This window comes from Plectropomus leopardus, chromosome 18 (genome assembly GCF_008729295.1).
Source record: "Plectropomus leopardus isolate mb chromosome 18, YSFRI_Pleo_2.0, whole genome shotgun sequence".
Classification (NCBI taxonomy): Eukaryota; Metazoa; Chordata; class Actinopteri; order Perciformes; family Serranidae; genus Plectropomus; species Plectropomus leopardus.
In genome coordinates, this window is record NC_056480.1 from 2,589,180 (window position 1) to 2,608,588 (window position 19,409).

The 19,409-nt window shown below is 38.7% G+C and overlaps 1 protein-coding gene across 1 annotated transcript in view; it reads right to left on the reverse strand.

Annotated features, from left to right (window-relative positions):
- The window catches only part of pleca (plectin a), a 120,301-nt gene that overhangs the window by 13,849 nt on the left and 87,043 nt on the right, over positions 1–19,409 (reverse strand). The window contains 26 exon segments of the mRNA XM_042506556.1: positions 2,311–2,409; positions 3,499–3,603; positions 3,684–3,767; positions 4,010–4,366; positions 4,840–4,978; positions 5,067–5,245; positions 6,358–6,515; positions 7,093–7,113; positions 7,322–7,505; positions 8,763–8,889; positions 8,992–9,146; positions 9,323–9,475; positions 9,568–9,693; positions 10,387–10,482; positions 11,292–11,396; positions 11,491–11,652; positions 11,885–11,962; positions 12,833–13,169; positions 13,920–14,074; positions 14,170–14,263; positions 14,915–15,042; positions 15,767–15,862; positions 15,960–16,037; positions 16,039–16,080; positions 17,112–17,218; positions 17,356–17,471. Of these exon segments, the coding sequence (XP_042362490.1) occupies positions 2,311–2,409; positions 3,499–3,603; positions 3,684–3,767; positions 4,010–4,366; positions 4,840–4,978; positions 5,067–5,245; positions 6,358–6,515; positions 7,093–7,113; positions 7,322–7,505; positions 8,763–8,889; positions 8,992–9,146; positions 9,323–9,475; positions 9,568–9,693; positions 10,387–10,482; positions 11,292–11,396; positions 11,491–11,652; positions 11,885–11,962; positions 12,833–13,169; positions 13,920–14,074; positions 14,170–14,263; positions 14,915–15,042; positions 15,767–15,862; positions 15,960–16,037; positions 16,039–16,080; positions 17,112–17,218; positions 17,356–17,471 (3,481 nt within the window).

The window sequence follows — 19,409 nt, forward strand, 5'->3', positions numbered from 1 at the left end:
TTATTAGGAAGTGGATAAGTTAAAACAACACTGTAGTTAACGTGTGGATAAGGTTTAGGCACAAATGCCACTTAGGTTAGGAAAAGAGCATGTGTAAGTTGAAAATGCTTGCTTTTTGTAGCACTATCCCGGTTGGAAATGCAGAAATGTATAGTTAAAAAACAACTAGTTTTTTGCCACTATCCCCTATGGAAAAACAGCAACAGGTTGCTTAAAAATTCACATTTGGTGCCTGAAAATATGCTTGTAAAACAGCGACACATTGTTAAAAATTATCAGTGTTTGGTGCCTCAAAAGCTGTTTCCAGAACAGCTAGGGGTTTCTAAAACACAACTGTTTTTTTTAAGAGTGTCACACAATCCACGCCATAAAACACACAAATAAACACATTTGTGGTTTGCAGAAAAACATACAATGCCAACATTTTCTTATAAATTATAAAGACTGGGCGGGAGGTAACACCAAATAAAAGGTAAACTTGGATTAAAATGTAAATGACAAGACGTAAATCCAAGATCAAGGTACACTTAACTTTGACTACAGGCAAACATCACGAGACGACTTCTACTCTTCAGTAAAAATGGGTGATGCATTGTGAAATTTGTACAGTTGACTGACACCTAAAAGGAAGGCCCAGAACTTTGGAAAACTCTCATATTGATCCATTTCAGTATATTTACATCAGCCTCCTATATTTATTTGCTATAGCAAATCAGCGTTGGGGAAAAAAAACAGTATTAGAGCTAAAATAGGTAATCAATGCATTAATTAGATGACTGACAGAAAAATTATTGTCAATTATTCTGATACTCAATTGTCATTTTAAAAGCAGAAATGATGAAAAAGTAAATTATCTGATTGCAGCTTCACAAATGAGATGATTTTCTCCCTTTTCGTTATATATCGTCATGAACTGAATATAATTACCAAAGACTGACCAATTAATATAAAATATTTCAAACAATAGTTAGCTGTACCCTTAAACACTATTAATAAAGATCCCAATTCATCCTTCAAAAGAGTAAGAGCTTTTATGTCACATTAATGCAGAAATAAAAATTTAAATAATTGACATTTACACTGGCAAAGCAAAACATTACAGGAGGCTGAAAGCAGTGATCAGAGACATTAGATATTCAAGAGATAATAGATATATATAGATATATGAAAAGTCTCCAAAAAAATCCTGAACCTTCCCTTCACTACAGACGAGGGTCTGACGTAGAGATGAATGACATGAGACTGAGAGGGTCTTTTTTTTTAAATACCTGGTGCTTTGGGGTTAATTCATCTCTTAAGCGTGTGATTATTATTCATCATGACAAAGCACTGGCGAGCAGGTCAAAAGAATCAAACACAATAGAAAGTTAGAAAAGAAGAAAAGGGGCAAAAAGTAAAAAAATAATAAATCTGAGACGGCAGGTAGCCAAACAGAAGCCTTTAAATCACAAGTGTGGGTGATTTCAGGAGGAAATAAAGCAGCAAATATTAAATTAAGCAGTTTGAAAGTGTGACTGAGGTCGGAGTCAGAGTCATTTGTGCGAGTATGTGACATGATTTGAGTAAACACACAGTGTCGGGGAATGAGAGACATACTGTTGTGGGGATGTGATGTGCTGAAACAGTTTGCTTCACCACTGAACGCTCTCTTATCACTCTGAACAGTAATCATCTAGTTTTGAGTGCCAACATTTTGGTAAAATTTGATGACAAATTATTTCCCATACATCCATCAGTTAACAGGTGAGGGCAGTGTTGTTTGCGTTAAGACTTTGAAGCCTGAGCAAATTGGTTTGATTTCTCTCAATAACATGGGGAGAGCTTAAGAAGACATGGCCCAAAAATCTGCAAAGAAATTAGCAAAAAAGTTACAAGAAAATATAATTATCTGAAAATAAGCACACATAAAAAAAGTAAAAAAGAAAATGATCTTAAAAATGCTGAAAAATGTATTTGTTTTATTTTTTTGTAACATAATTTTAAAATAATAAAAAAATAATATTTTTAAATATAATTTTCTGATGATCCTCTCCCCTTTTCTAAAAAACTATTTTTAAGTAATTGTCACCTTTTACTAGTGTCTTGCAAAGTGTGGTACATTTCTCCCCAAGACGGTCGTTGCCTTTTAATCCCATGTTTTCCAAAGTCATCCAGACAATTTGCTCAGTTTTCAAACAGTCAAATACTACGGTCAAATAATGTGTCAGAACACAAGAAAACTGATGACAATCCAGGTTTTAAAGAGTTAATTGGATTTTTTGTCAGAAACCTGCTGCTGCGTGTTTTCAGAGTTGTTGTGTGTGTAATTACCTCTTCATCCTCCAGGCGGCGCTGCGTTTCTGTGATGAACTTGATGTACTGGCTGGTGAGAGTCATCAGCTCGCTGTAGCGTGTCCTCAGAGTCACATACTAAAAAGAATGCAGCGAATTTACTTAAAAACTGACATTTTCTATCAGTTTCTCTCACTCTCTTTTTCACATTTAGTCACCGGGATTATGTTTTGTGATAAAGTTAAAGACATTTTTATAATTGTAATAATAAGAGAGGTAGCAGACACAGGTAGCAGTATAGTAAACACATTTACTGCGCTGACGGTTCTTTTGAGCAGATGAGAGAAGATTATTTTGTCTCAGGTCTAAAGGTGCAGAGCTCCACTTCTGTGCCGCTGCCTGCATCTACACAGGACTGCAGACTGTACTAAAGAGTACTGTGAAAGTCAAGAGCGGTCACTCCGCTCCAAATTCTGAGGACCAAAATGTCCTAAGAGGTACACTTCAAAGCACCCTGACTAGCAAAAACAAAACCCAAATGGTCGACTTGAAGCAATCTCAGTGGACTGCTCTCCAACTTTAAAGGGGCAGCCCTTCTCAAAAGACCATTTTCAGGGTTTTCCATATATTAATATATTTTCTGTGCACCGCCACAATAACAGCATCTGCTGCCACATATAGATTGTTTTGTTTTGGAGCTGCTTCTCTCTTTTTCTTTCATGGCAGAGCGTACTCTGGGCACAGACGGAGCAGCAGTGAAGTGAAATTTAGCCATTGTTATTTTTATTACCGATTTTTTGTGTCTCACTCAAAAAATGGGAATTATTCCAATGCTTTAATACCTTTCATGAAGAGTTTAAAAAGAGGGATTCGGTAAACTTTTAAAAGGAAAAGAAATAGATGTTACCAATCATTTTGAGATTTTGCTATTCAACTTCAGAAAAAAACAATTAATAAAATCCAACTTCCGAAGTCTTTGCAGTTTTAAGACTTTGATTTAAGACAATATAGTATCAATTAAGGCCTTATTTTGAGATTAATGAATTCAGTATCCTTTTAGACTTATTAAGGATCAGCAGTAACCCTGATTCACACCTGAACTTAGAGCTGTCCACATCTGATGCGATCAGCCAGGACGCATATTCATTTTGTGTAAACAGGCTGAACTAAACCGAACTGGATGTCCGCATGTCTTTGTTCTTCTCAGGTGACGTGCGGTAAACTTACCTCTTGAATGATGTTATCAGATGCACACTCAATCTTGGGTTTCTTTAAGGGAGATGCTATTGGATCCTGGAGAGCTTTGTAAGTCAAAATCTGGAGCTCATAATCCTAAAAAAAAAGAGAAAATAATCTTAAAACAAGCGAGGAAAAAACTATTTTGTGATAAAGATAAAAACATCACTGCATACCTTCACTGAATCGATGTAAGCTTTTGCATTTTTCTGGCAACCTTCAATCTTGTCCTTGTTTTTCTCGATCTCATCCAGGAGTTTCTGTAAATGTAAATGAAAACAGACAGTATTTCACAATTTAATGTATTTTTTTTCCACAAAGGGAAACTCCACATCTTTTTCTGATACTATCATTACTATGACAGCCAGTAGGTAATTAAAATCAGCTGAGACAGACAGTTTCCTTGAGAGATCATTGCACTCGTACTAAATCTGCACCATCACTGTGGCCACCAGAGGGCAGAGTGACTTCTCTTCACCCCACACAGCTCCTCTCCTGTTACCTTCTCCTCTGCCAGTTGCTCCTTGAGAGCCTTGCTGTCACCGATGGGCACGGCTTGAATCTGCTCCTGCCTCTGCCTCGCCTCTCCGAGCCAACGGATGAGCCACTCATAACTTCCCTTGTAGGATTTCATGTTGCGTCCGAGCAGGTCAAGCTCGCGCTCCCTCAGGTCGATCTGGGCGAACACGGCCTGCCAGCGCTCCAGGAGGCTGCTGACCAGCAGTCGGTAGTGCTCCAGCTCGGCGTCGCGCTCGCTGTGGATCTTTGCCATCTTGTCGTTGATGGCCGTCGCCCTCTTCAGCTCGTCCTGCAGGTGGTCGAACACCACCTGGTCGGCCTCTGCTTCGGCGCGCATCGACTGTCAGACAAAAGCCGTAATTTTCACAACAATACAACATTCTGAAATACCTTCAGAGCTTTCAGTTGAACTTAAGATTTTGTGTTATTATTAGTAGCTAATGAGTACAGTAATTGATATTTGGAACCAATATGCATTCACAATAAAAATGAAAATCTTTCTGGCAATTTTTTTGAATTTTGAGTACAACAAACTCCAACACAAAACTCTGTTTAAATGTCTTTAGCAAATGTTGAATCAAAAGTTTGCAACACCTTTTTTATAAAGTCAAGTGAAAATTTAAACAAAAAATGAATAAATAAAAATAGCTCCCTGAGGTTTTATAAAATTAAAGTTCCTCCTATGTTGACACTTTTTTTGCACTTTTTAATTAATTAATTTTATTGGTAAAATAAAACACTAATACAGATAATCAGAAAAATGCCAAATATTGGCCCAAAAAATCAGCCAGGCTGATAATCTGTTGAATTTACCTTCAGCTGATTACGTTGCTCCTCCACCTCCTTCTCCTCAGACGGCACTTTGCTCACATCACGCAAACGAGTCTCATAACTCTTCAGTGTGTCTTCTGCGTCTTTAGTGTTTCTGATCACGACATCGATGGTTTTCAGCCTGAAATCAAGACAGTTACACTTTATAAAAAAGCACAATAACAGCTTGTAATTGTTTAGGGAGTACTTGGAGAGTAACAAAGTCTCACTTGTCCAGGTACACGGAGGAGAGGCCGTAGACGTGGTCCATCTTCCTCAGCGTGACGTCCAGTTCAGAGCGCAGCATCGGGGCGGAGCTGGACTGCTGAGGAGACGCCAGGACCTCCTCCGTCTTCTCACTGATGGAGTTCAAGTCTTTCTTTAAGCCCTCCAGCTCAGATTGGACTTTCTGTCAGGAAAAAAAGGAAGATATGTATGGAAGAGATAGAGGTTGTTAACATTTACACACATCTAAGTATTTTGATTGATGACTCCCTTAAATTTAAACCTCGTGTGTTGTACCTGGTGAAAAAGCTGAACCGAAAACTGGGTTTTAATTTTCATAACGAGTTTTATTTTCATGTAAAAAAGCATCTCGTTGCTTCAGCTTTTTTACCTATGTTGGACTATGGTGATCTTCTGTACATGCACGCCTCTGCTCAGTGTCTCCATATGGTTAATACAGCTTACTATGCATCCTCAAGGTTCATTACAAATTGTAAAACTTGTAAACTTGTAAAAAATTAGTAACTAATTTAACCTTTTATATCTTATCTTTTTTTTTCTCTTTTATTGTAAATCTGTATTCTTTATTATGTTTTTGCATTTTATTACATTGTAAAGCAATTTTAATTGCACTGTTGTATGAAATGAGCTATACAAATAAAGCTGCCTTCCCTTATATATAAAACTGCTCCCACACTAACGATGTGTTTTTATCATGCAGAAAAGTACTGGACAGTATTCATTAGATTCTCAGGAGCTCTTTATGCTTCCTGTCCAAAATATCAGGACAGACATTGGGAAAAGGGCTTTTTAGTTTTCTGCACCATCAGCCTGGAATTTGTTGCAGAATGACTTGAACTTGAGGAGCTGGTGTTGTTACATGTTTCCAAATCTAATATGAAAGCTGATTCTATAGGATGTCGATGTTTTTAGCCGGCCTGGTTGTACAACTGACTCCCAAAAAGCTTTCTTTTGACTCATGGATATTTCTCTTTAAATGTAAATTTTCACTGCTGACTGTTTCAGCTGAAACAGAGATTCTTAATCTCAATGGGACCAACCTGGTTAAATAAAGGTTTTTTATTAATTAAAAATAATAGTAATTAATGAACTTATATTGTAGCCTATAATATGCATGCATTACCATTAGTTTTAGCTAGTGGGATAAGTAACTGCTCAGCTAACAAACACTCTTGCAGGTTAGAAGGAACATTTTGTTTACTTCAGGTAATTCAGTTTCCTTCCCGACTTCCTGTTAATGTTTTGAATCTCTATTTTTCATTCTGATGTGGTTACCATTTGCTCTGCAGTCTTCATGGCGCAGGCTTTGAGTGGCTCCTTGTCCACAGGCTGGCGGAGGCGCGTTACCGTTCGGTTCTCGCAGCCCTCCAGCCTCAGACGGAGGTCCTTGATCTTCGTCAGGTAAGTCCTGCACATAGACTCGTCTTGCTCTCCTAGTAGGAATGAAAAAAAAAGTGTATTATTAGTTTGCAGAGAACAGAAACTCTGAATACATAAGATCGTTGTTTCTCCAATTCAGAGTTTGCATGAGTGTAAAAGGCTGTATAAAAAACAATTAAAACGTACAGAATTAATTACATGATCTTTACATGATCTTTTACCTTAGTAAACTACAGAGGCTTTAGTACAGATACGATCTATGATTTGTGAATGTATTTATGTCACATTGTGCACATCAAATAAACATCTTCATGCTTGATTTGCTCCATGTTGATCATCCATCAGGTTGGTTAATTTATCAGTTAATTGATTAAATCATTCAGTGATACATAATACATACATATACATAAATCAGCTGCAGTTAAACCCATGCACAGAGACAGTATGCAACGATGAGTGAAGTTAGGAGGGATACCAAAATCAGTGGGGATGATGAGTTAATTGAATAAAATGAAACATGACAACAGCCCTCGAAACACACAATCACAAACACACACAAACACACACAGTCCTTTTCAGCCAATCACAAGCTCGTACTGCACATCTGTTACTGTAACTGAAGCACCTTACCTGCTCTGGGTGGCACATAGCCTGTAATGTGAATCCAACAGTCAACTTACACACAGATGGCCATGACTGAATTTCAAAACAAAAGTCTGAGAAACGATTCAATGATAGAACTGTCCAAATCATAAAACTAAATAAATGTTTTAAATAAATATGAGGTTCTTTCTGGGCATGTCTGGATGATGAAGGAACCCGCAGTGGTTCAGAAATGTGACAGTCACACAGCACACACCTTGCTCTGCGGAGGTGACCATGGTGTTGTAGTGCTGGTTGGCTGTGTTGTAGCTGGACTCGACCTGCATCCGGTCCTCGGCCCCGAACATCTGGGAGTCCTGACTGTCTCTTAGGAAGTCCTGGTAGTGCAGCTCCAGGTTTCTCTGTGCCAGGTGGTACTCCTCCACCCGCAGGGTCTTAAACTACAAGGGTAGAGATAAAAGGGGGGCAAGGAAGATGCATATTGAGTGTTATAAAAATGCTAAATTGTGTCTTAAAGTATTTTATTCTTTTGCAGTGAGCACGAGCAGAGTTCAAGTGTACAGGTTTGCATCTGACATCAATTAATTAAGGTTAGGGGGAGAATTTATTTTATTTTTTTCAAATATTTATTGCAACATAAAACATAGCTCTTTGGTGATGTTAATGCAAGAGGCATTCAGTAGATGATTATTATTATTATGATATTTTTTTAAGTAACCTATTATTTTGAGCTTTTACAGTGTAACGCCAGAAAAAAAGATGAATAAAAATGCCATATCTAAGCATTTTTAAGAAATTTGAAAGACTGATTTAAGAATTTTAATGCCATTTTTTTATATATATTTTTTATAGTATTTAATGCCTTTTAAGACTTTTTAAGGATCCAATAAATCAATGAAGCCTGCTGCAGCAACGACAAAAGGTTACAATTTCAAACTCAAGGAAAACATTTATTAATCAGTGCACTCACGTGAGAATGTAGCACTAACAGAGTGGTAAACATATTTGTATTAATGAACAAAATCAGCTGATAGAGGTGTGTACAAACAGCATGTTGCATGAAGCAAACCTCCTACATGCAACAAACGGCGCTGTCCATGGTTCTGAAACAAGTTTGTTACTCTCTGAATGAGATGAATATCAAAATAATATATGATATATATAATATTATAAATTAGTTTACTGAATAAATAATATAAACCAAATAATGTCAAAACAGACTTTATCCACTACTGTTGCTGATTTGAAGTCAGTTTTCATACTTTCTATGTACACATAAATCTAATTAGATGTAATAAATTTGCTTCCACATAATGCTTAAATAATGATAAAAATACAAATAATAATACTTTTTATTTATAATGCATTTTAAATTAGGAACAAATCCCAAAGTGCTACAAGGTGTAAGCAACCAGCGGTTAGAGAGAGGTTACCTAAAAGTCATAGGTTCAGATACGCTGCAGATATTAATGCAGCAACTAAAAATGACCACACATACTGGAACAAAAAATATATAATAATTAGTGGACCATGCTAATTTACTCATTCAATTTCTCAGGGTTTAACAAAAATGTTGATTTTGATGCTGAATATTTAAACATAAAATGAGTCATATTTGGTCACACTTTACATTCAGTGTTAATAATCAATCTGTCAGTGTTCGTTTTTCTCTAACTCAGTGTGTCCTCTGTTGTTACCATGGTGACGTTCCAGGTCTTGATGATGTGGACGTCTCTCATCAGGTACTGCCAGGACAGCAAACTCTTCAGGTCCACAAACATCGTCTGCCACATCGACTGCAGCCTCTGGAGGTTCCCGTCCAGCCTGAGCGAGGTTAAGACGAGATCAGCACTTAATGACAAACTCTGCGCGAGTGAATTCAGATTTCAAGTAATCGAAGACGCCCTGTGGCGATTCTTAGCTCACCCCGCAACGCCGTTCACAGCGTCCTTATTGGTGGGTGGAACCAGGAAGCAGACAGACGGTACAGTCGCCTCGCTGCCTTGATTGTTCAGCACCCTCCACTTGTACGGCTGTGAGTTGTTCAACAGAGCGCACTCGTCTCCTCTGTGGACTGTGATCTGGAGGATGAACACAGATTTATGAATCTTCTACAGTATATTCCTGTAATTTACTAAGAATATATTTTACTTTATTAAAAGTCTGTTTTAAGCATGTCGCAAACCGGATAAGTCCAAAAATATATAACAGAATAAATGAGTTTAGAATAATAATTTCATGCAGATAAGACGTCCACCTCCATCTGTTTGAAGTCGCAGACGGCCTGGATGGGCTGTTTGCCCTTTATGGCGGTGGCAGGGTTACGTGGTTTCAGCTGGATGATGGTCTTGGCCCTTCGCTTCAGGCCTTCCAGGTGAGTTTTGAACTCAGTCAGCTGCTCTTTCTCATCCTGTGAAGAACACAAAAAAATATGCTTTATGGTGTTTCCTGCACAATAAAACATATTAGGTTAGGATACAACATAACGGTGAATAAACCCACCGCTGCGTCCTGCAGAAGATCTTCCAGCCGTGTGACGGTGACGGAGCGGTCGCAGGTGTACTTCCTCTTCATGTGGTCCTGCATCTTCTTCATCCTCTCCTCCGCATCCTTCACGTCAGAGAAAAACTAGATGTGGAAGAAAGTGGAAGAAATTAAGTTGCAGCGTTTAAAACTTGCAACAGCATGACAAAAAAAGGGGGGGGGCAGATTTGTTGATGTATCAGTGAGCAAAGAAGAATACAAACTGGTGCTTTTGTAAAATTAACTCTTTGAGGACATTAACCCTTTGAAACCTGGAGCGAAATCACATTTCTTGTGCTGCTTTCAGATGCCTTTTAAAAGTATTCAAACCTTTGAACCCTGAACAAATAGGTATGATTTCTTTCAAAAACATGAGAAAAAAGGAATGAGCAACTTAACATAGTTTTTTTTTTTAAAGCTAGGGAAAAAAAAATATGGAAAAGATCAAATTTAGTGAAAAACAAAATTTAGAATAACCAGAAATACATGTTTAATATTTTATTCTTTTTCTGTTTTTTCTGGTCATATATGTACATATTTTTAAAACTGTCTTACTTTTTCATTTTATATCATTTTTTAAAGAATTTCTTTTTACTACTTTTCAGGTAATTTTCTTGTACTTAATTTATTTATATCTGGTTCTGGAGGAGTCATTTCTTCTTTTGTTGCTCATTGCTTTCTTCCCATGTTTTTGAGAGAAATGATGGCAATTTGTTCATGGTTTCAAAGGGTTAACTTTAACTGGGCACTGACAGATTTTAAGTAATGAAGTCTTGTGGTGTAAGTTAGTAAACATACCTGGTAGTAGGCAGTGTTTTCTTTCAGGTGGGTTTCGATGCAGCAGCACAGCTGGAGGATCCAGCTCCACTGAGTCTGCAGAGCTGCAGTGAAGGCCTAAGGAGGGAGAGGAGTGATGACGAAGGAAAAGTGATGAAGAGGACAAACACTCTGAGAACCAGACAAATCTGTGAGCTCGTGCTTTATTTGCTCTGGAAGATGCATCTGGTTTCTCTCCTATTTAAACATATTTTCAGCCAATCTGGCTCCCTTTGAGCCAATTTCAACCATTTATCTAATGTGGAGCAGGTTTGATATGATGGCTGGCAGCTTGCAGAGTCAAAATACATGATGATGTAAATCCTGGCTCATGTACCTGTAAACCTATCTCAGTAATGGGGAGCGCTGCTGAGGCATTTTCGAAAAAATACCAAGCTGAAGACACTTGTTCACAGACATATTGACTACATCTACATGCACAGTAATAGCCCACTATTATTCCTAATATGACAATATATTACATGCAGTTTATCACAACGTGCAATTGGTGTAAAAAAAAAAGTTGTTTTTTTTTGCTTTATTTATCTTGAACATACCTTGCTTTGATATCCCCACTGTGGGACTATTAAAAGATTATTTTAGTAGTATTTGTAAATGTAAATGGAAAATGAAAAACTGGAATATTTTGTAGATATAAACATACTCCCTGATGCTAAACCAGCACAGCTCATCGCTGCATACTGTCATATGTTCCTATTTGTCTCACCACTGCATCATATGTTTCATGAAAATGAACTGACAGATTTCAGACTGATTCGCATTTGCAAATTGGTTCGACAACACCAGGCTATTTAAAAAATCTAACACTGATATGGCGTTTATAGACTGTATTAGTCAAGTCTTTCCCCATCTTAAAATATTCGTACCTCTACAGTCTTCCTGGCTGGATGTCCGTCCCTCAGCAGTTTGTCTCCTGTGGCCTGGACCACATTCATCTTCTTCTCCCTGAGCTCCAAATCTCTCATCAAGCCCTGCTCAGAAACCACAACAACAATCACATCACTATCATTAAAACCAGAAAGCACTCTGGATGAACCATATTACAACATCGCGCTGAAACTCTACCGAGTAGTTGTCTTTCTTGGCTGCCATGTTGGTGTTTCGTTCACTCCAGTCGTAGTTGACCTCCTCTTCCTCTTTCTCGTTCAGCCACATCAGCTCTTTGGTGGCTGCGATGACGAAGGCGTGGAGTTGGTCCAGGTAATGCAGACGGGCCTTAGAGGCGTTCTGCAAGACAGAACAAATGTTATTATGCCTTTTAGGGACTGAAAATGTTTCAGAGGAAACTGGAGGGGAACAGAAGGCTAAAAATCGACTGTTGACTGTTTTAACTTTGCTGATCCTTCGTGAGGTTACAGCAGCTCAGTCTCTACTTTGTGCTTAAGTCAAAAAACAAATGTCTTCATCCACGATTTCTGCAGGTTTGTGTTTTTTATTTAAGTGTCTTTTTGTAACTTACCAGGAGCTTGCCGTACTGCAGCTCCAGTTTTCCCAGATACTCGCGATAGGCAGCTTTACTGGCAGGTGAGATCTGACTCTGAGGCAGAAAAACACAAACATTACAAACAAGTCAGTCAAGAAAAGAATCAGTGACAATAAATTTAAAAAAACGCTGTTTTGTCTGATCGAAATCACTTTATTCTAATAAACATTTGCTTTATTTAACCAGGTTAATCTGTTAAGTCAAATGTAAACACAATAACTGTTATTAAACAAACCAACCAAAAAAACACTAAAGGGGGAAGATTAAAGGGCCAGTTCACTCCAAAATGTAAAAATACATGTTTTTCCTCTTACCTGTAGTGCTATTTATCATCTAAATTGTTTCGGTGTGAGTTGCTAAGTGTTGGACAAATAGATGTCTGCCTTCTCTCAAATAAATTAGAACAGATGACGCTCAGCTTGTGGTGCTCAAAATGCTAAAAAATAAATAAAATAAAATTTTCAAAATAAAACTTTTCAGAACGAAAATAGTTCCAACATCAAACTGCTCAAAACAGGGTCTGTGGATTATCGTGAGTAATCGTGTCAAGATTTCTGGAGAGAAACATTACTGTATGTTTTTGTGTCTTTTGGCACTTTTAACACCACAGGCTGAGTGCCATTTAGTTTGATTATATTGGAGAGAAGGCAGACATCTCTGCGGCCGACAACGCACACAAAAACAATCCTAACTGATAAATAGCTCTACAGGTAAGAGGAAAAATATGTATTTTTCATTTTAGGGCAACCTTAAAGGGAAGGAGGGAAAAAATAATATAAATAGAAAAAGAGGGAAAAACACAGTAGTAAATGTTTTTAAATGAATGTGAAACATACTGGTGGTGACCTCATGCTACACCCAATATCTCAATTTTCTTTCCCATCTCTCAAATATTCCCTCATGCTTCATGTCAGATGTTTGTACCTCATCGGCCTTCGCCCTCTCGATCTTGGAGCGGAACTCCTCCACAGACTGATGCAGGCCGCGGTGGCTGCCCAGCTGGGACTCCACAGTGGGCAGGTCGGAGCCCCACTCCCCGTCATCCACCCGGCGCTGGTTCTCCTCCACCCAGCCCAGCAGATCTTGGATGTAGCGCATGGTGACCTCATCCAGCTCGGGCCGCACCCTCATGGGGGCCTGCTGCAGGACCTGGGCGGTGTGGATCTGAGTCATGGGGATCTGTGTGGCGGTCACACCGGACTTGAGACGCAGGTTGTACTCGCTGCGGAGATTTACCAGCCTCTCGTGGAGACGGTACACTCTGGAGCCAGAACACAGATCATCAGTTAGCACTGACATGATTAGCCGATTAAAGGAAAACTTCACCTGCCGCACTCATTTTTGTATCAGTTACTCAACTCATGTCACATTGAATTCATTAAGAAAAGTTTGGTTTCTCACACGCCTCTACAGTGAACAAAGAATCCAAAAACATTTCGATAAATTGAAGTAAATGGGGTCCGTGTTTAAAAACAGCAAAACTATACCAACGAATTTGTTTAAAACTCACACAACCTGTGCATTACAAATTAAGTCTCATTTATCCAGTCGAATGCTTATTATGACTTCAATTTATCTACAATTTCCTGTTTTTGGATTCTTCGCTCATTCACAAATTCGATACAACACATGATGAGTATGTGATATACAAGTGAAGTATACTCTAAATTGGTTAGTCGGTTGACAGAAAATAAATACATAATATTTTATAATTATATATAATAATTATAATAATATTAAATAATTTACTTATTTAAATCATCAAGAAAAAAGTGCCAAATTTTTACTAACTCCAGCTTCTGAAATATGTGAATTTTTTCATTTTCCCTGTTTTATATAATTAAAAATGATTGTCTTTGGGTTTTAATCTGTTGTTTCCACAAATTTCACTATTTTTATATTTATTAAAGAAATGATTTATTAATTTAATAAAAGAGATTAGTAAAACAATTGATAAGAAAATGATCATTAGTTGCAGCATAAATGTCAAAAGTTAGTTTAATTTTTGCACCTGCGATACATCTGCTCAGCTTGAAGGTGGCGTCCATCTTTGAGCAGCTGAACGTCATTGAAGAGGAAGCGGATCATTCCTTCTGCTTTCTCAAGATCTGCCTCCATCTCCGCTGAGTGCTGAGCCGGTTTCCCCGAGCTCAGCATCCTCACGTCCTGCAGCACAGAGACGGAGACGTTACGGCATGTGGCTTTAATGATTTTTGGTAAAATAATATCGTTTTGGCCCGTGACGAATGTTTGCGTCTCACCGTCTGCAGCAGAGTCTCGACCTGGTTGAGCTGCTCCTCACACACCCCCGACTCCATCTGGACCTTACTGACGATCCTCTGAAGTCGCTCCAGCCTGCAGGGGGAGAGGGGTGGAGGTCAAAGGTCAAGAAGCACTTAAGACAAGGGAAACTCCCGGACATTCAAGTGCTAGATTTGTGTTGTCTGATGTCATTAACTGAAGTTAAAGTAAAACTTAACAGCTACATTGACAAGTTAATGAAAGAACATGGATGAAAGAAAATTGAGCACTCACTCTGTCCTCTTGCGGACTAAATAGTTAAAATCGTATCCCTGATGCATGAAAGCCATGATACACTGCGCCGTTTGTCCACCAAAGTACAGAAATCACTTTTCAAAACTCTCCACAACTTTCTAAAGTTGTGGAAGAACCAAAACCAAAAGCTACGCCCTGACAACCTTGTGATTAAATAAACAGTTTGTGACTGACTATCAAATGGGCGTATTAGTGTGTGAGATTGTTACCGTGGCGATGGCACGCCTGTCATGTGTTTGCCCTAATACTATTTTTTTACTTCCCGCTCCACAAAGCCGACTCAGTTTTTATTGCCAAAGTGGACTTTATCATCAGGAAGTGAGTCATCCTCGTGGTCACACAGTAACCAGTTTTGTGATGATTCATTTCTGATCTTCATTTCTTAATATCTCATGTTGTTTTGCTCTGGATATGCAGCATGTGATGAGGTTCGGATCGTGGCCTACTTACCTCTCGAATTCTGTCCTGAGGAGACGCTCTCGCTCCAGTATGGCGACGTGCAGACGACCCCATTCCTTCTCCACATCGAGGGGATGGTAACCTGGCGGCACTTTGACGTGACCCGCCTGAACTGCACCCTGCAAAAATAAGAAAACGATTAGAGCTGCAAACAATCATCAAAAAAACGTCATTTTACATTTGTGATTTATCATGTCTTTATGTCTTCTACGTCTTTTCATGTAATTTCCTTGCTGTAAAGCACATTGGGCTGCAGTTCTTTTATGAAAGTTGCTATCCAAACAACATGTATCACTGTCATTATTATTATTATTATTATTATTATTCATTTTGGTTATCAATTAATCTCTTGTCATATTTTTATTTATAGATTGTGTATTTCTGTTTGCATGCTCGCTCTCCCTAATTTGCTGTTCAAGGACAAATCGAGAATTTTGAAATGAACTAAAAATGATTTTCTCAATGAATCATTCTGTCTATCAAATGTCAGACAAAAAAAGTGAAAAATTACAATTTTCCAAAAGCCAAGTTGACATGTTTAAAATGTTTGAGCCAAGTTTTAAAACTGCATTTACTAAACAAAATGTTGTCTCTGGTTTCTAATATTATGCACGACCCCTTTTGTATTTTATTTGAAGAATTTTCAGTTTTTATTATAACAGAATATAAAATGGAGCAAGTAAATTGGTGCAATGCTCCTTTTTTGTAATTTCTGGAGGGATTTGTAGCGTTAATGAAGCAGTTTCATTATTGGATTACATATTCTCCTAATAAAGGGAAATTAAAAATCAAACTTTCAAATGTGTTGTTTTTTCTAATCTCAGAGCTGCTGAGGAAACTCACCTCAAAGGACTTGAAGATGTGTTTGGAGCGGTTTTTATCTGCCTCTTTCGCAGGAAGCTCCGTTTCCTTGAACTTCAGAAACTGACGCCAAAGAACCTGCAGATCAGAAAAGGTGAGGAACAAATGTATCATCAGCTTCGTCAGCAGTGTTGTTCAAAACAATATTGACGACTCAACGCCCAGATCCACTCGCCTCGATCTCCTCGTAGCTGGTGGGGAACTTCCTCTCCTCAAAGACGAGGATGTGGTGTCTGATCCACTGCAGCAGCATGGGTGACCAGCTCGTAATACTCCTGCCAGCGCAGCTCCAGCTCCTGAAGCACAGAGACGCACTCAGACGGTCAGAATTAACAAACTGAGCATAAACATCCAACCGGTCTAGTGAGCCAAGCCCAGGACCTTCAAATCCAGCTTCATTACCTGCAATATCGCCTAACATTAGCATGTGCAGAAATTCTTCAATTGTGCAAACCATTTGTTGCATCAGCGTTTCGGGTTTGTTCTGGGTCTGTGAGGATGATTGGATGCACTGCCAACTTTATTTAAATGGCATTGGAGGCAGCCTATAGTGGTGAAATGAACATTCAATTCACTGGTAACAGCTCTGACAGCTCTGATTTTAACCAATTGGTGGACAAAATTTGACAGAAATAAGTCTTTTGAGTTCACAGAAAAAGTCTTAGATCTCTTATTTCATCTCATGAAGAATGGGAGCAATCAAGTGTTTTATATCGAGTTCCTACAGCTTAACGCAGATTAGACTTAAGACACTTTAAGACTTTTTAATGCCACTGGAAATGAAATTTAAGACCAATTTTACAACAACCAAAACTGACATCAATTGCTCGGGTCTGAGACAATTTTGACCAAATATTTATTGTAACCTAAAACATGACTTTTTTAATTATGTGAATGCAAGAGGAATTCGAAAATTGTCATGTATTTTAAAAATAAATAAATAAAAAAATAAATAAAAGAGGTTATCAGTTATTTTAAAAGAAATCATAATATAACATCAGAAATAAAAGATGCACAAAAAAATCCATGTCTGAGCAATTTTCAGCCCTTTTAAAGACATTTTTGTACCAATTAAGGCCTTAATTTTTAGATTCATTGATTCAATGCCTTTTAAGATTTTTTCATGGGATCTGTGGGAAACTTATATATTTTTGTTCAGTGTAAAATATTAAGGTGATCATTTAGGGCATATTAAAAATGCTAATATTAGTAAGAATATTTTGTATCTTGTATAAATCACCACCTCCATGTCTTGTCTCTGCCTCGAAATATTTTGACAGTAAACTGGAGGAAAGATGATCTGATGATGAATTAGAGGAGGACTCACATTGGCTTTGACTCCATCCTGAACATCTGGTACTCTGGGCATGGCATCATACAGAGAGGAGACGTATGTGATGATGGATTTTTCGTCTGGGTGGGGCACATCCACATCTGCAGAGAGAGGAGAAATTGTTTTTAAAAAAAATACTGTTATTTGACTAATTTTAGCTGCAGAAAAACATTTCACATGTGCTCAGATATTCAGAGTAAAATGTTCATGGTGATACTGAACATGTGACTTGTCTCACCTTCGGGGTCCAGCAGTCTGGTGACGCCCAGGTCTCTCTCTGCCACGCTGAAAGCCTGCTCCAGATTCTCCTGGTTGGACTGTCGGTACACTTGGCTCATGTCGATCAGAGTGGGCCTGTGGAGAGCAACCAGCCGGAGAGGAAAGAGAGCGGAAATTGGTCGTTATTGTCAGTCAGGACTTTCCTTAAATCATGTGTGACAGTTGGACATGACAGTAAGAAAGATCCTCATAAATGAACCTTCACTTCTGCAGGGTTCCACACATCGTCACGGACCCAGTTTTTTTTTCTCTTGCCCCACTAGCCCAATATTCAAACATGATTTCAGCATCTGATGTGTTCATGGACCATCGGTAATTTAAAAATCCAACAATAATTTCTGTTTTACAGTCTCAAATGGCGTATTTTTGCAATTTTTAAAGAAAACATGCCTGTCAAAAAAATAAGTTTTCTATAAAAATCACAATACGATTTTGAAGAAAAAGAAAAAAAAATCACAAAAAATCACAATTTTTTTACTGTTATGTTATATAAATGTAATTTGTTTTATCACACGTAACACATTTATGGTTTTTCCAAAACTCTCAATGATTTTTACTTCTTCCATGACTTTTCCAGGCCTGGAATATGTGTTTGTTCCATGACCTGCTTCTCTGTTTCTGTAGTTTCTGTCACTTTTAAACCTGAGAGCAACAGCTCCATTATGACAGCTGCCGAAGTACAGTTCATAAATATTTAATATTTTTTGTGGCTGGAGGCAGTTTGATCGTGAGTACTGTGTCTTCCCTGATACCAAAAAAGACAAGTAATAACAAGAGTCCTCGCCGCCAGAGAAGCTTAAAATTCCTCCATCATTTCATACACAAAGACGACACACACACATCCCCTTGAGTGCACATTGCCAGCGAGATAACTGCAGTCTGATGACATGTAGGCACAAGCTCAGAGCATCAAGTTTAAAAGTGCACCTCATGTTCACAGATACCAAAGAGAAAGATAACTTTGAAGAATGAATTCTGCACATTCAAGCTTTTCCAAAACACCAAAAGTATTCATACACTTGCACAACTTTCTGGATGTAGTATTGTTTGTGTGCTCTGGATGGTTCCTGCTCCACGTAGCACGCCTGTCTGTAGGACAGTCTGTCTCTGCTCAGGTGGATGACGGGAGGATCTGATCCGTGCTCCTCGCTCTGGGAACCTCGACTGGAGCAACCCCCGGGACTGGTTGAGCCTCGGCCAGAATCGAAAGAGTTCTCGGTGGGGACGTCCTCGCACAGCATGACCACCCGGTCCTCCAGGTCACTGACGGAGCCCGCTGTGCTGCTGGAGGCGCTGTGCAGACGTCTCTTTGAGGAGCCAAACCTCCTCTTTAGGTTCAACATTGTGGCAAGCTCTTAGCAATAAAGTTTCCAAATGAGTAGAGTCAAATTTTAAGCTTTTGTTTAACAAAAAATGTAGGAAAAAGTATCACTGGTTCATTGTAGCTTTCCAATTCTCTCCTTTTGTGGTTGCGCTCTGTTTAAGTCGGTCATCGCTGAGACTCCTCGCTGCAGCTGTTAAATCTCCACACGTCCTTCTCTTCCTCCACCGAGAAAGAATCTACCGTAGAGCGGTTAGTGCACCTGTAATTTGCTACAACCTGCCAAGCCTCCAGTGAGCACACCTCCAGGGCAACTTTTTCTCAAATGAGTGCGCTACACCCAGACTGTCGAAGAAATTGCTCTCTCTATTCACACCGACTGATGCCAACTTGGATTGTGCATGTTATTTTTGTGCCGCGTGGTGAGCCATCCTGCAGGGCTTGTTCGCCTGTGCAGGCAACAAACCCTTAAAGTGGTGCCCCACCCAAAATTGATGGTTTGAGTATAAAACGGTCGCCTGCTGCAGGCTTGAAAGGTGGCTGCTAAAGTTTGTAGTTTCTATGCTGAGGAGGACAGCAGCAGTGATCAGCAAGAATTCATGTATGTTTCAGTCCTTATGATAAATAACAAGTTTTAGAAGCCGGAAAAGATTTTTTTTTTCAAACTTTTGTTTTTTCGCTGCTGTTTGTAC